Source organism: Corythoichthys intestinalis, chromosome 15 (assembly GCF_030265065.1).
Source record: "Corythoichthys intestinalis isolate RoL2023-P3 chromosome 15, ASM3026506v1, whole genome shotgun sequence".
Lineage (NCBI taxonomy): Eukaryota > Metazoa > Chordata > Actinopteri > Syngnathiformes > Syngnathidae > Corythoichthys > Corythoichthys intestinalis.
Window position 1 is genome coordinate 5,854,337 of NC_080409.1, and position 15,338 is coordinate 5,869,674.

At 39.7% G+C, this 15,338-nt stretch overlaps 1 protein-coding gene across 2 annotated transcripts in view; it reads right to left on the reverse strand.

Moving 5' to 3' along the window:
• The window catches only part of LOC130930678 (protein unc-79 homolog), a 172,004-nt gene that overhangs the window by 92,457 nt on the left and 64,209 nt on the right, over window positions 1-15,338 (reverse strand). For both annotated transcript variants that reach the window (XM_057858695.1, XM_057858694.1), the window contains exons 13-18: window positions 13,212-13,383; window positions 12,858-13,088; window positions 10,684-10,874; window positions 7,126-7,249; window positions 6,518-6,658; window positions 3,856-4,071 (exon numbers count right to left, since the gene is read on the reverse strand). In XM_057858695.1, the coding sequence (XP_057714678.1) occupies window positions 3,856-4,071; window positions 6,518-6,658; window positions 7,126-7,249; window positions 10,684-10,874; window positions 12,858-13,088; window positions 13,212-13,383 (1,075 nt within the window). The remainder of the gene's footprint in view (window positions 1-3,855; window positions 4,072-6,517; window positions 6,659-7,125; window positions 7,250-10,683; window positions 10,875-12,857; window positions 13,089-13,211; window positions 13,384-15,338) is intronic.

Genomic DNA, 15,338 nt, shown 5'->3' on the forward strand with positions numbered 1-15,338 from the left:
GCCCGTTAACGCGATAATTTTGACAGCCCTAATATATATATATATATATATATATATATATATATATATATATATATATATATATATTCTGCCTTTTGGTAAGTTTTACAGCAAGGCTTTTTTGTGCTGTCTAACAGCGAACTCTTGTGGTCGCTTTGCGACATGGTTTATTGTTTTCTTGCCAGTTCAATATGGCTGCACGACGTGTCGGGCTGACGCCTACGTTGTAATGTTGTGCTTATATGATCCTTGGACAAGATTTTTCCGTAAGTATGGTTGTTGTAAAGAATGTACATATTATTTTAGTAAGCGAAATATTATATTTTTTGTATGAGACCCTTTTTGTTTATGTTTAGTGAACCTGTATAGCGTGCTAAGCTAACGTTGTTGCTAATGCAATGCTTGTGTACTTTTTTTTGTAGTTTTACGACGGTCTAAAGAGGACAATGGTTTGAGGCCATTTTATTAATAAATCAGATGAAAAAGGAAGAAGTCTGATTATTAAGGCGTCGTTCACTAGCTGTCTAGCTTTGGAAAAATTAGACGCTTCGGAGTGAGGACAGCATAGACAGATTTAAATGACAGTAGAGTGAAATGCCCACTACAGTCCTTATGTACCGTATGTTGAATGTAAATATCCATCTTGTGTCTTATCTTTCTATTCCAACGATTTATTTTACAGAATATATATATAATTTACAGAAAAATATGGCATATTTTATAGATGGTTTGAAATGTGATTAATTGCGATTAATTACGATTAATTAATTTTTAAGCTGTAATTAACTCGATTAAAAATTTTAATCGTTTGACAGCCCTAATATATATATGTGTGTGTGTGTGTGTGTGTGTATGTATATATATATATATATATATATATATACTGTATGTGTATATATATATATATATACTGTATGTGTATATATATATATATACACACACATATATACATATATATTTATATAATTTTTTTTAAACACCTGATTCCGATCCTCTGAAAAATGCCGCGAACGGCCCGATTTCCAATCAGGTGATCAGATCGAGACAATAATTCAGACATGAATATCTGAATTATCAGAATGGTCAAGATCTACCATAAAAAATGTGTTCCAAACTAACATTGCTATAACATATATAGCATTATATTTTTCCATAATAACAGTGATAACTAGAAAATGATATTTCTGGAGCTATTGCTATGGTAGGGTCACTTCCTGTTGATATCAGGTCACTTCCTGTTGATTTAAGGGCGTTTTTGGACCACTTCCTGTTATCAGGTCACTTCCCCAATAGCAGGTGACTCCGTGCCAGATCCAGCTTCAGCTCGTCAGATCGGCATAGCAATCACACCCGCTGAACGTCAGTGTGCGAGATGCCCGTATCATCAATCTGACAGTCCAAATGATAGGTTACGCACTGTTCCGGGGCGGAACGTGCAGACCAGACGCGATCGAAATTTAACGGTCGACGTGTGACGTCACAGCAGCGCGCACCCGCTCGGCGACACTAAACAAAAGAACACGCAGGAGGAGGAGAAACCACGTTAATGTGTAGTAGTGACGGGATCTGTCGTTCACTTGAGTAAACGAATCCATTCCGGTTCGTTCAGTAAAACGATTCGTTCAAACGAATCGTTCAACGAATCGTTCAACGAATCGTTCGCCCCCCTCATCTCCCTCCCCACCCAAATGAATCGTTCGGTTAGTGAACGGGAAGTGACGTTGCCGAACGAATCCCCAAAGACCGCTTCGCAGTATAACTGAACGGGAAGTGACATTGCTTGGTCCCTCCCTCTCTTGCACATTGACCACTCGTCGTAGTTTCAGAAATGAATGACAGGCGATATCATTCTGCTCTCAGAGACAGCCTCGTCTCCCTCCCGCTGCTGCAAAAGCGAGGGAGAACTTCCGCGTCATCTGTCCTAGTTTAATGGGATCAAAGTCATGGCTCGTGCTTGCATTTCGATTGAGGACACGGTTAAACATTTTCCTTTTGTGGGGGGAGCGGGGGGTTGGGGTCGGGGGCGCACGGACTTTCTTTAGCATGATCTTGCTCACATATACAATGCTGCTGCTAACAGCCAACGCGGCATGCCTGCTGTCACGAAAACAAAAATAAATCGAAAGTTTAATTTCTAATTATGGAACGGCCAACACATCATATTAACCTCTCGCTCTGTTGTATTTTTGTTTTTTATTATTAAGATGATCGTTTTGAATTTTTGCACTGGTATTAATAAATAAAATAATCCGGTCAGCTCCCCTGTCGTCCCCGCATCTCAGATCGTCAAATGCTGACGAGAAATAATTGTTTGCTTTATGATTTCGCCTTTCTACTCTCATTAGTCTGTTAAGAAAAATGTAGACATATTGCGACATCTCCCGTGTCCGCGCGCTTTGTTTTTGGGGCGCTTGAGTAGCACATGATGGACGGATTGACATAATTTGTCAAACCAACCGACACCCTCTGACACGAAAAAAAAAAAAAAAAAAAACACTCGGAAAAAATTGACATGTATATACAGTTTCATTGCAAATCAGTATTATGGTGATCATACTAAATATTATTGTTTTTCTGTGCACATATGAGGTACATATCGCTGCCATGAAGCCTCCATATAGTGACAGTTCTCTGCCCGCTTCACTGCCGTCACGCGACCGCAGCTCAGGTTTTGCTTGCCTCGTAGCTACGCGTGTTTTAAATTACTGTAAATTTGATAGTATATCGTCATAGGCACAGTCCCGAGTCTGTTGAGAAAAGTAGAACACTAAACCATGCTCGCTAGATTTGTGTGGTGTTTTTGTCTTTTTGAGCAGCATTTGATAGGCTCCACGTTAACAAATATGTGACAAAGTCGTTTCCTTTCATTTTATGACTCGTTCACCGCATAGTCATTACTGGAAAGTCAAGTTAGCAGCAAGCTAGGTCAGGAACCGGAGGACCGAATCACTGAACGGGAAGTGACAAAACTCAGTCTTTCCCCCCTGCCTGCACGCTGGCTGCTTATTGGCCACACGTGGAAATGAGTGACATACGCCATGATTCTGTTTCCGCTCCCTCCCCTGCCCGCGATGAGGCTGGCGTCTGATTGGTCGTGTGCGATGTCAGAAGACGCTGCCGCTTGCTCAACGCCCTCCCACGCAGCGAACAAGCGCCACCAACTTCATAGAACGAATCAGAGCAGATGGTGATTAGTTCGGTCTCGTTCACCCAAACAATTCGTTCAAAAAGAACGAATCGTTCGCGACCGATACAACACTAATGTGTAGCGCAGATATGGCAAACATATTACCTAATCTGGGCCAGCACTGTGCCAGATTTGTATCAACACCATTTTCGGTATTAAATTTGGGGTCCATTTTGTTCAATGTGTCATACTGTAATGTGTCCACAGGTCAGTATTTTATTTGATAGTCCTTGTTAGAGCCATATTTATTTTGTTAGAAAAAGGCCAGCAGGGGTCTCTATTGGGTCAGCTTGGCAGGTTATTTAACATAAGTGGATTTGACAGTAGGTGTGTCTGATTGGAGGCAAATAGTTATTTGTGCAGTGTGTGCCATGTAAACTTTGTATATCGTGAACACCATCTCCTGGTGTATTTTTCTTACAAAATTCTGAGTTATTGTCGGTATTTGTGTTAACAATAAACATCTGATTAAGGAAGTCAATTTTTCCGTCTAAAGTAATTTTATGGGGGGGTTTCTCCCGCTGGGGTGCTGGAGCCAATTACAGCCAACATTAGGCAGAAGGTGGAGTAACACCCAGAACCGTTAGCCAGCAAAAGTCACAGGGCATATACAAACACACGCAGACACTGACACCATTGGACAATCTGTATATATTTAAGATGGTCACCTGTTTTAGGATGAGGTCAAACATGAGGATGAAACAGCCCAGATTCATGTCGTCGTCATCGCAGTCTAAATCCAGGGCACAATGGCCGGCGGCGTGGCCCAGGTTTTTAAACGGACTGCAGCGTAGCGGGCTGCGGAACGGGCTCCGGAAAGGACTCGGGAATGGACTGAGGGTGTTGTGCTGGCCACGGCGTCCCGGATCTGACACCACGCTCACCTATATGGATGGAAGCCACCATAATACTGTCTGCTAAGCCTTCTTGGGCCAGTTGAAAATGTTAAAGGGAACCACAGATAGAAGGACATGTAGTTCTTAAAAGATAAATCTTAGTACGAGTTATAATAATTTGATATTAAAACCCCTCTTAATGTTTTCATTTCAATAAAATTTGTAAAATGATTTTAACTAGTAGGTCGCCATTGTTGTTTATGTGGCAGGGCGGTGACGTCACATGGCCACGCTGCCGGAATTCCACGTGTCACTCTTTTAAAACAATAAACATGTCACTCTTAAATAGTGTAAGATAGTGATTTAAATATGCCACAAGGTGTCAATGGCGAGTTTTAAATTAATTAGGGATGAAGCCAACGAATGCCTTTTGTCCCTTGACTGAGACCATAGTTTTCCTTTAATCCACAGTGGAGTGGAAGGCAGAGGAAAGGAGAGTGGACACAGGCGTTCAGATTAGTTGCTCAGACTGCACCGTTTAATGGCATGTGCTTCGGCAACTCCTTCACAACAAACGTAAGTATCATATAGAGAAAATACAACAAAAATAATATTCATATCTCTCAAAACATAATTTTCACAAAAACAAAAGTACTTCAATCTGTTTTAATGAGGCCCTATTCTCACACAATTTAACAATGCAAAGAGAACTGGCATACACAAATTCACAATCAAAATAAATATGCAAAATACACATAAAACTTACTCAGACTTTGGTCAAACTCTAAACATTTTAGCAACTCATTTAATTCACCAAATACACTGGATGAAACCAAGAGGCGTGACAGCTAGCCAACATGCTAACTTGAACCAAGTGACGTCTCAAAGTCTCATTTTCGCTTTTCGAAGCGAAAAATCACACAAAACTAGCCCGGGTCATGTCACAGGGCGGTGGCGTTGTCGATTGTCTTCACTGATCAGCGACCCGCCCGGCGGCGGGCGAGTTACAGCTCATTTCCCTGAATGGGAGAGCTCGCCGGGAAAGCAGCTGGAGAGTACCGCCGAACAAACCGGCCGACGTTGAAGGAGCGCGTAGTTGCCACATGGTCAACATGAATATAACGTAAATGTATGCGGTACTAAACAGCAAAGACGTAAAGAGAGACCGGCGTGCAGTTGTTGTGCAACTAAAATGGCAGGATGTGTCTGAGGAGAACTTTTCTACATACTCGTCCATGGTCAAACGTAAGTATATAGTCCTTTATTTAAAGAACTTTTGTACTGTTTACTTTGCAATCGCTGTATTCGCGGCCATTTTTAACACAAAGTTGCAATTCCTAATGGAGTTGAAAATTTGACAGAACATACGGGCATACGAAGAGGGCAATAAGCCGCGTATTGCGCTCCCCAGGCGGTGGGGAGTGTGCGACAAGCCGCCGGTCATCGGCCGAGTGGCATTTTCGGAGGACAATCAGCCACAAAATGCAAGCCAACGCCGTATTATAACGTGTGACATGATCCCAGTATGTGACATAATCCAAAATACGACGTTTACTCACTTCCTCGTAAATCCAGTGGTCCCAAAGTAGTAGGGCTTGTTTTGGCCAATATGAACGGTGAATGGGAACCTTTTGAAACCCAAAAAGGCTCACACGCCTCTCCCTGGTACAGCAAAAATTTTTTGCAGCCATTTGGCTGGCGTGATGCGAAAAATAAACGAATTAATCCGCAAAATCAGCTGAATCCACAGTCCATCTGCATGCTAGAAAGCAATGCTGTTTTGTGAGATGCTGACCCGGGTGACGTCACATTCGCATTCGTCCTAAACCCGAGACTAAAGCCGGAAGTCACTAATTTTCATAGCGCGGGATTCAAAAATTTATTATGTAAACCGATTGCTTCCACACACATCCAAGCGGTCCATTTCATTCAGGAGCATAAAACACCACGTGAAATATGAAACAAAGATGTTTTTTGGTGTCATATACACTTTCTTCTGTGAAGTACGGCAGCATGGCCATGGGACGTCACCGCCCAGCAAAGTCAACAACAATGGTGAGCTACTAGTTTATTTTTTTAATTTAGAATATTACAAATTTTATTAAAATGAAAACATTAAGAGGGGTTTTAATATCAAATTATTATAACTCTAACATTTATCTTTTAAGAACTACATGTCTTTCTATCAGTGGTACCCTTTAAGTCTCAACGCTGGCATGTCAGTTAGACTTCATTGACCGTTAATAGGAACATTTCATCTATATTGCAGTTAAGTTAAATTAAGCTTTCGGGAATCTATATTTAGACTTTGGCAGTTACCATGGCAACATCTTAGTGAATGGTGGGAATGAAGTCCAACAACAGTTCAAATGACCTTCCAGTCACATGATCAACTTGTTCTGAAGTCTATATACAGTAAATGCACCGTGCAATGATAATATGATTATCTGAATTTCTCAGTCATTTAGAGCAAGTTCACTTCGTTCTTCCTCACCCTGCGAGCCCCGGTGTTGCTAGTCAGATCGGAAGCACGTGCCTTCCTCTGATTGGCCAGCTCCTTCAAAGAGTTCACGCCATCCGAGAACATGCCAATTAGTAGCTGGAGAGGCACCACGATATCCAGCTCTGAGAGCACCTAGGACGAAACAGATGTTAGATATTATAGGGACAAGAGAGAGGTCTATTTCAAAACCAAAAACATGATCAGATATTGCTAACGAACAACAATCATGAGACAGTTTTCTGTTTTTGAAGATTGCTTTGTCTGTATTTGAGCAACAATGACTAGGGAAAATCATGGTTTTTGACATATAATGGAGTCAAACCACCTCTTTTCTCAGTGATCTAAATCTGACCTATTTACCAAATCTAAATGAATGCAATCCCTCCATTACAGTTGTGTCAGAAAACTTGAAAATGATCCATGGCAGCAAGCTCTGAGTGCATCCGGGATAGAAGCCAAAATCTCTCCTTCTCATTCTGTGACCCAGATCCATATTCAGCAGGCTCCTGCCCAGACTTGACACTCTATGACAACCTGTTCAATTCACACGCACTGTGGACAGAACCGCGGGATGGTCAAGGGGAAGGGCGTTAGCTTACATGCAACCACAGCAGGGCTTGCTCTTGCACGGACGCTGGATAGCCAGAAAATCTGCAGCTGATGAAACCAAACATTTCTTCCATGGAGAAGGGAAGCGGGCACAGCTCAATGTCAAACATCTTGCTGCGTGGACAAGCCAGAAAAGAAGGATTTTAATGATACGGTACTTACGGCCAATCACGAAATGTTCAGTCGATTCATATATAGCAGTGGTGGAATGTAACGAAGTAAAAGTAGTTAAGTACATTTTTGTATATCTACTTTTACTCAGGGGTGAGATTGGCAAATTCTTGCTGGAACTCCCTGACATAAAGGTCGCAACGGAGGCAAAATGTTTCTTTCTTTTTTTTCTGTCAAACCTCGTAAAACCACAGAAATGCAAAGAAAACTGCTTTTGGAGGTTATACCAATAACGTACAATAAAACACAAGAGGTTTTACATATGCATTAGGCTACTAATGCATGCATTACCTACTGTAACGAGACATACATGAGAAACTGATTTTCATTCAAAACTGTGTTTTTTAAAAGATGTGCAAAAGAACAGTTAACAAAAACACCAACCCCAAAATAGTCTTCTGACATTTTTTGCATGCTTATAATCGTTAAAATGTGAAAACCTATAAATGTTAGGGTGATTTTCGTTAAAGCAGACACTATATTTTCATATGTGTGATTTTGACGAAGATCAGTTCATATTTGATGGAGATTTTATGCAGAAATGTGAGAAATTTCAAATGGTTCGCATACTTTTTCATACCACTGTACTGTATAAGTTGCCTAACATAGGTAAGTGTACAAAAATAAGTCCAAAGAGCAAATTAACTATCTTGCCAAATGTATTACATTTGAAACAAGCATTTCTGGACCTCGCTGCAGTAAAACAATTTGTTTAAAACCAAATTAGAGAACATACTGTATATACAAATGATTTATTATTTTTTAATTGTTTCATTTTTTTATTATACTATGTTTTTAGGGACCACATAAAGCTTTCAAATTAAAAAAAAAAAAAATCTAAATTTTCTGTTCATTATTTCTGGGGTCAGGCATTATAATATGGAAGATTTTCTGAACCTCTCCATCAGAGCAATAAAATAAAATAAGCCTCTTAATACATAATATAATAAGAAAGACAGGGCATACGGTGGTAAAGCATAGCTTGTTGAAACAGGAGAATGTCTTTGTCAGTGGCGTAAGACAATGCACACAAGGAAAAGGTGTCGATAAAAAAGTTAGCTCTGGATCAGGTCGGCTATTTTTCCCGTCTTTTTCACCCCTCGACAGTCAAGCCATCTATTTAACTGAACATTTGTATGTTCTTCTACATCTTTACCGGTGAATTTGACACCAGGGACATCATTTTCGGACAGAATTGGTATAGCTCAGTAAACACCTCGTTCATACAGTATTTACATGCATCTAGCATGAGGAACAAATGCAAGCTTGACCCCTTCTGGCAACAGTTGCTAACGTCATTAATATGAATGAGCAAGGTGACATGTTACGTCCGGTACCCTATTGTCGCCTGCGTTACATGTTACTTTTGTTTATTTTCTTTTTTTCCTCATTTTGAATTCATAGTTTCGTTTTCATGCTTCTGGCGCAATCGATAAGCTCCGTGCAACTATACCGTAATTGTGCACTAGAGGCAGCAATACGAGTGCAGGCAAAATTAGGCGGGTGAACAAGATATTGGCCAATAAAAACCAACAGTGAGAGCAGCGCGCCTTCGATGGGTGCTGCACACTCTTGTACAGTACAGTATGCACCTGACAGTTTCTTGAAATCCGTCATTAAGTTTTGGAGTTTTTTTTCTAGCTTGTTCTGTTTACAGTGATGTCAATTTTATTGCTTGTTTTTTCCCCCATTCTGCACAGTTTTATATAAAACTGAGCAATCAATGAATTTTCTGGTTCTATTTTTTTTAATACTGACTCAGATCTCTGTATGTATGCATATTAACACGTACTGTATATAGTATATGGCGGAAAACACAGACTAGGATGAAAAAGCCATTTCTGGTCTTTCACCCCTCTTTAAAATAAACTGCTGTATTTTAAGACAAAGGAAGTGTTTTGCTTGATAGAACAAAATGTCCATATGCTGCCGTAGCAGATTGATGGCGCATAAAGTCCCCAGACTTTTTTTAATTTTACCGTTTTACCCTGGAAACCCCCATTTGCAGACATCGCGCAACCGCTTTTGTTTGAACCTAGCCATAAAAGAAGGTAATTAATCATATTTATTATTCAAAATGTCCGCCATTTTTAGCTTAGAATCATTAATTGATGTCTAATATTTAGTTAAAAAAAAAAAAAAAAAAAACAGCTTTAAAAAATTATTCACTCGCATATTTTAAACTTTTAAACAAATTTCGTCTCAATGGAAAAATTAGCGTCTGTAAAAAAGTCACGGATATCTAGCTCATAACTATCGCTTAATTGTATTTTTTCATTACTGTTGCATTTTCCCCAATGTTTCAGATGATAAATAATTGATCCAAACAAAGAAAAAAAAAAACGTTTAAAAGGATAAATATATGAAAATGAAAATCTCGACCACTCCTTAATGTCTGTGATTTCTGCATCACGACCCTTGTTATATTACCACGTCTCACCCATAAAATCCCCCCAAAAATCCTGCTGTGGCCATGCACTGCTGTGTCTTGACACTTGGTGATATATGCTACATGGAGTTTTGGGATCCATAAGAGTACGCGATAATATTTCGTTAAAATCATGACATCTTTAATTATGCCCTCGCGTGCCCTGACCTCCAGTTTTGCTGTTTAGATATTTTTTTAATATAAATGCCTTCCTGTTCAAAATTTATCTTCCCTCAGAAAATTAGATTTTTTTCCAATGATGTATCACACATGCATACAGTATGAGACAATTTTGAAAGTTGGCCAAATTGGGGGTCTCAGAGCAGAACTTCAAGTCACCTGATTGTTTTCCGCCATATATATTTGCATATATACACAAACAAATGGCACACCATCGGGCCCATTTAGCTCTAAATGATGGGCTGCGAGTCACATCATCACTCAAAATTAACTTCTCAAGCCGCCCAATTACTGGAAAATGGAACCAAAGGGGTCCAATTTGTTTGTGCTAAGTTTGCGCTAGTTGTTCGGACACCCCTCTGTTAATGAGAGAGTTGGTGCGCTTGTCAGTCGCGATGGAGGGGCTGCGATTGACGTCATCACTCGAAATTAATATCTCAATATCTATAAACGATAGCAGCACAAACACAAATCTTTACAGCACAAACGTAGCATCAACAGATGGCACCGTTTGGGGTCCATTTTGCAATAACTTTTGCTGTCATTCAGAAAATGTAGGCTTTAAAAATGATGGTTGGTAAATGTTCAGTTTCCTTCATATCAAGCAAAACTTCTCCAGCGTTTGATAGAGAAAGAAAATCTTAGAGCACTGCCCCACTTAGCTATAAAACTGGGACAGCGCTGCTAAGGACAGTGAGCGCCCGGTCTAAAACAGACATGTACTCACTAACTTACTCAAATATTTACTTAAGATGACAGGCACATTTACCTGAGGACTTCCCGGAACTCTTTGAGTTGCTGGTCAGGCACCTCTGTGCGGATGGCCTCCAGCCACTCGGGCATGAAGCATTCCCACAGTGGTTGGCTGATGACATTGTAAGGGATCAGACACAGGATGCGATTCAGACCTTCCTTCAGTTGAGTCACTGTGCTACAGGACTTGTCCCAATAGCCTCCCACCTGAAGAGAAAAAAAACTTAATTGACTACAAACCAGTCCAAATTGTACCATTACTATTTCTAGTACGGTAGTTAAAAGTAAACCACAAATATTGAAGTATCGCTACTGGCGAAATGTTTTATAAGGATAAGATATTTGATTGCAAAAGTATCGATACCGCAAAAATGCTTCCTGAGTAGAAGTAGTGAAACTTTACCTAATTTGGGTCTCCGAAAAAGAGAAGTGAGGTCAAAAGTGTTAATTGGCTATTGTATATGAGATACAGTATCTAGCTCAAATGTTTAAATCTGCGCAATTTACGCGAAAATGGGTATTAATTAGGGCTGTCCCAAACAACTAATTTTCTCCCGATTACTTCAAATTTTTTTATTTATTTATTTTTTTTTTACTAATTTAGCAATGAAATTTTTGTTGACGCTTGTCAATTCACAAAAACATTTTGGAACACTTCAATTCTTCATTAAAGTACAAATAAACACGTGAATAATAATAAATCACAAATAAACAATGAGTTCAAATGCTGATAGAATTAACTAGTGCAAAAGAATGGAATGTAAACACTGACTTTGCTTTTCCAACATAATTCAAAACAATTCTTAAAAAAACACATCGCATTAATATTATAATATAGTACCATATATAATAGTATTATAATAATTATTCATTGCCAATCAGATTTTTCATAAAGGGTGTCATTTTAAAGGTATTCTTTTTGTAGAATCTGAATTCTGAAGTATGTGGGATTAACTCCAGAAATCATTATTTATGTGACGAACATGACATACTTTTATTTTTAAATGTTTAAAAAAAAAAAAAAAATTGTTAAATGCTGTTAACCAGCAATTTTTCATGTTTGAAGTGTCACCTTTTAACCGCAACTTTGCGTTTTGGAGAAGACTGCCAATGTTTTATAGCAGGCTAAAGTAGGTTGCCTTTTTTTCCCCATTCACCTCAATGTAGCAATACTAATGTTTACAGTGTTTAATATAGATGTGTTGCCTTATTTTGTATGTCTGAACTTTAATTCTACAGCGTGTTGATAAGAGAAAGGAACTGGATTCTCATATTCCCTCAGCATGCACGCACAAATGTATGCAAGCACGTGCGCGCGCAGCAATAAATCGCAGGCGTGAAAATTACCGCCCTCATTTTTATTTACTGTGCGATAAATGGACTCATTGCATATCGCGACGGGCTTTGCAACTTCAATAAAACATGTCGTTAGTTAGTTAGTTAGTTAGTTAGTTAGTTAGTTAGTTAGTTAGTTAGTTAGTTAGTTAGTTAGTTAGTTAGTTAGTTAGTTAGTTAGTTAGTTAGTTAGTTAGTTAGTTAGTTAGTTAGTTAGATGCACCTAGTCCTGTCGTCTTCGAAAAGTGACAGCGTAGGTGTTTATTCATGGACGACGTGCAGCCAAGCTTGGCATTGAAGAGACAGGACACAACAGTGTACCCTCCTTTGTTTCTTTGAATTAAGTCAATGTTTTGGACACTCTGGTATGCTTTTTAGGCCTTGTGCCGCTTTCCCCGCTTGCATACCGAGCGTCCGACATTCTGAACTTTCCACGCATATATTTCTTAACCCTTCATTAACCGTCGACAGGATGTTGTGCTCGTCGACGGATTTACGTCATCGATGATGTCGACTATGTCGATTAGTCGGGACAGCTCTAGTATTAATTGGTTGCTAATTTGGAAGTGGAAAAAATGTATTTCATAAGCGGTGGCATATATCCATCTCATGTCAAATGTAGCAACTTGTACTCATATTATATTATTACACCAATGTACCCAAATAGCAGGGAACTACGTGACGGATTCGGCCTCAGCTTGCCAGATCAGCATAACAATCACACTGGCTTAACGTCAGTGCAAGGAAAAACGAAGTCAAAATTCAATTTTTGGACTTCTGATCATCCATGGTGTACTAGCGATAAACTCATTTAAAGAGATGCGCACAGATGATGCGACCCCTCTGTGACCTTACCCTGGCAAACTCGACAGGTTTGGGCAGGAGACACATGACCATGACGTCAAATCTTACGTCGCACACCGTCTTTAACCACTTTGTGACAAACTGCGGTTTTAGCTTCTCCACCAAGCTTCCGACCTCGTCGTCCATCATGTAGGCGGTAGAGTGAAACCACTGGAAAACCATGCTGACCAGCCGGGCCAAACTCTCAGTGGGTGTGTTCTCATTGGGGGTACAAAGGCTCACCTGTGCATGTAAGCGGAGTTGAGAGAAGCACAGCAATAATACTTGTGATAAGGTATCCATGAGACACGCATGTCCTTATCTAATGCGCCTTGTTATTGACAGACTGAGGGCTTCAGTACACACCAGGAACCAGATGCCAAACTGGCTGAGGAGGCGCTGGTCATGCTGGTCGTCCTCCTTGTTATCAAACTCGATGTTGTCCAGAGAATGATGTGAGGATGAAAGGCCCATCTGCCGACGCCTGTTGAGCTCAAACTCACGTTGTTCTGCATGAATTTCAGCCTCCTTGAGTAGGCTGGAGGAAGCATCACAAAAGACAGTCGTGACTTCAAGTACACAATCTAAGGACATTAAATGTATCATTAAAGAGGCACTCTACTCAGGTTCCAATATTTTGAACTGTTTCATGAATAATTGTGTTTTTTTTTATTTGATTACAATCTCTTTTGCAAGTAAAATCCCTCAGCAGACGCTCAGGTTGGAAATTGGGCACTCTGTGACGTCACACTCTGCACAAATATGCAAATAAGTAGGGCTAAGAACGCTGTTTACCGCAGCGTATTCATAACTGACCTTATACTTCAGATTTCAAGTTATAGGACTTTTTCCTTACATTCCATTTTTTTTTAATTTTTTTATTTCGATTTCCTTTTTTAATTGTTTTTGTTTTAAATTTCTTGACAATTTAATGTGATTTTTATGTATCATGTAGTTTTTGGATTTTTATGTTTTGTAAAGCACTTTGATATGACCTTGTGTTGAATTGTGCTATACAAATAAATTTGCCTTGCCTTACAAGGGCGGACTGGCATACGGGGATACCGGGGATTTCCCAGGTGAGCCCGTGGTCAAATGAGCGGACCCTAAAATTAGCGCAGCCGCCTAACCTAAGCATTATGGTAAAGGCAGCAAGCAGATATGGCAGTTGACTTCCGTGTGCTTGCGTTTTTCCCAACTCTTAAAAACACTCTCAAAGTACATAATGCAACCATTGTCATCATATAAAAATGAAATAAAGCCGCCTGATCTTAAAACCCTCCTATCTAAATGTGCATTATGTGCACGGTCACGTCAGTACAATGTTATGTTATTCCCCTGAGAAACGAGACGTTTTAGTAGATGGTAGGTTAAAGTTCTCAATTTTGTGGCACTGGAAAACCACAAATCTGAATAGTTACTGGCCAAGGTTGGTTAATATAAGTTGTAGACATCTCTGACCACTCCCATACTCAAAACTATGCATTTTTACTGTACAAATATAGAGCAAATTTGAATTAAATGTCCTACATGTGTACTTTGATCTGGTTAGAGGTTACAGTTCTCATTTTTGTGGAACTGTAAATACATAATTTTGAATAAATTCTGGCCAAGGTTAGTGAATATTGGTAATGGACCTCTCTGTGTTGCTAACTGAATGGCATCCAACTCCGTATATGAAGTGGGCCGATCTTTCAATGACTCCCGGGCCAGTCCACACCCCTAGTCCGCCCCTGCCTTATATAACTTACAGTGGTATTAATGAGTTTCTGAACCTTTTGGAATTTCTCACATTTCTGCATAAAATCACCATCAAAATCACACAGATGAAAAAACTTTCAGCTTGAACTAAAACCACCTAAACATTGATAGGTTTTCGTATTTTAATGAGCATAGTAGGCAAACAATGACAGAAGGAGGGAAAATAAGTAAGTGAACCATCACATTTAATATTTAGTGGCCCCCTTTGGCAGCATTAACTTCAACCAGACGCTTCCTGTAGCTGCAGATCAGTCTGGCACATCGATCAGGACTAATCTTGGCCCATTCTTCTCTACAAAACTGCTGTAATTCAGTCAGACTCCTGGGATGTCTGGTGTGAATCGCTGTCTTTAGGTTATGCCACAGCATCTCGATGGGATTCAAATTTGGACTTTGACTTGGACACTCCAAAACGTGTTTTTTGTTTTTCTGAAACCATTTTGAAGTTGATAGACTTCTGTGTTTTGGATCATTGTCTTGTTGCAGCATCCATATTTTTTTAGCTTCAACTGTCTGACAGACGGCCTCAGGTTTTCCTGCAAAACATCCTGATAAACGTTTGAATTCATTCTTTCATTAATGATTGCAAGTTGTCCAGGCCCTGAGGAAGCAAAACAGTCCAAAATCATAATGCTCCCTCCACCATGCTTCACAGTGGGGATGAGGTGTTGATGTTGGTGAGCTGTTCCATTTTTCCTCCACACACGACGTTGTCTGTTGCTCCCAAACAAT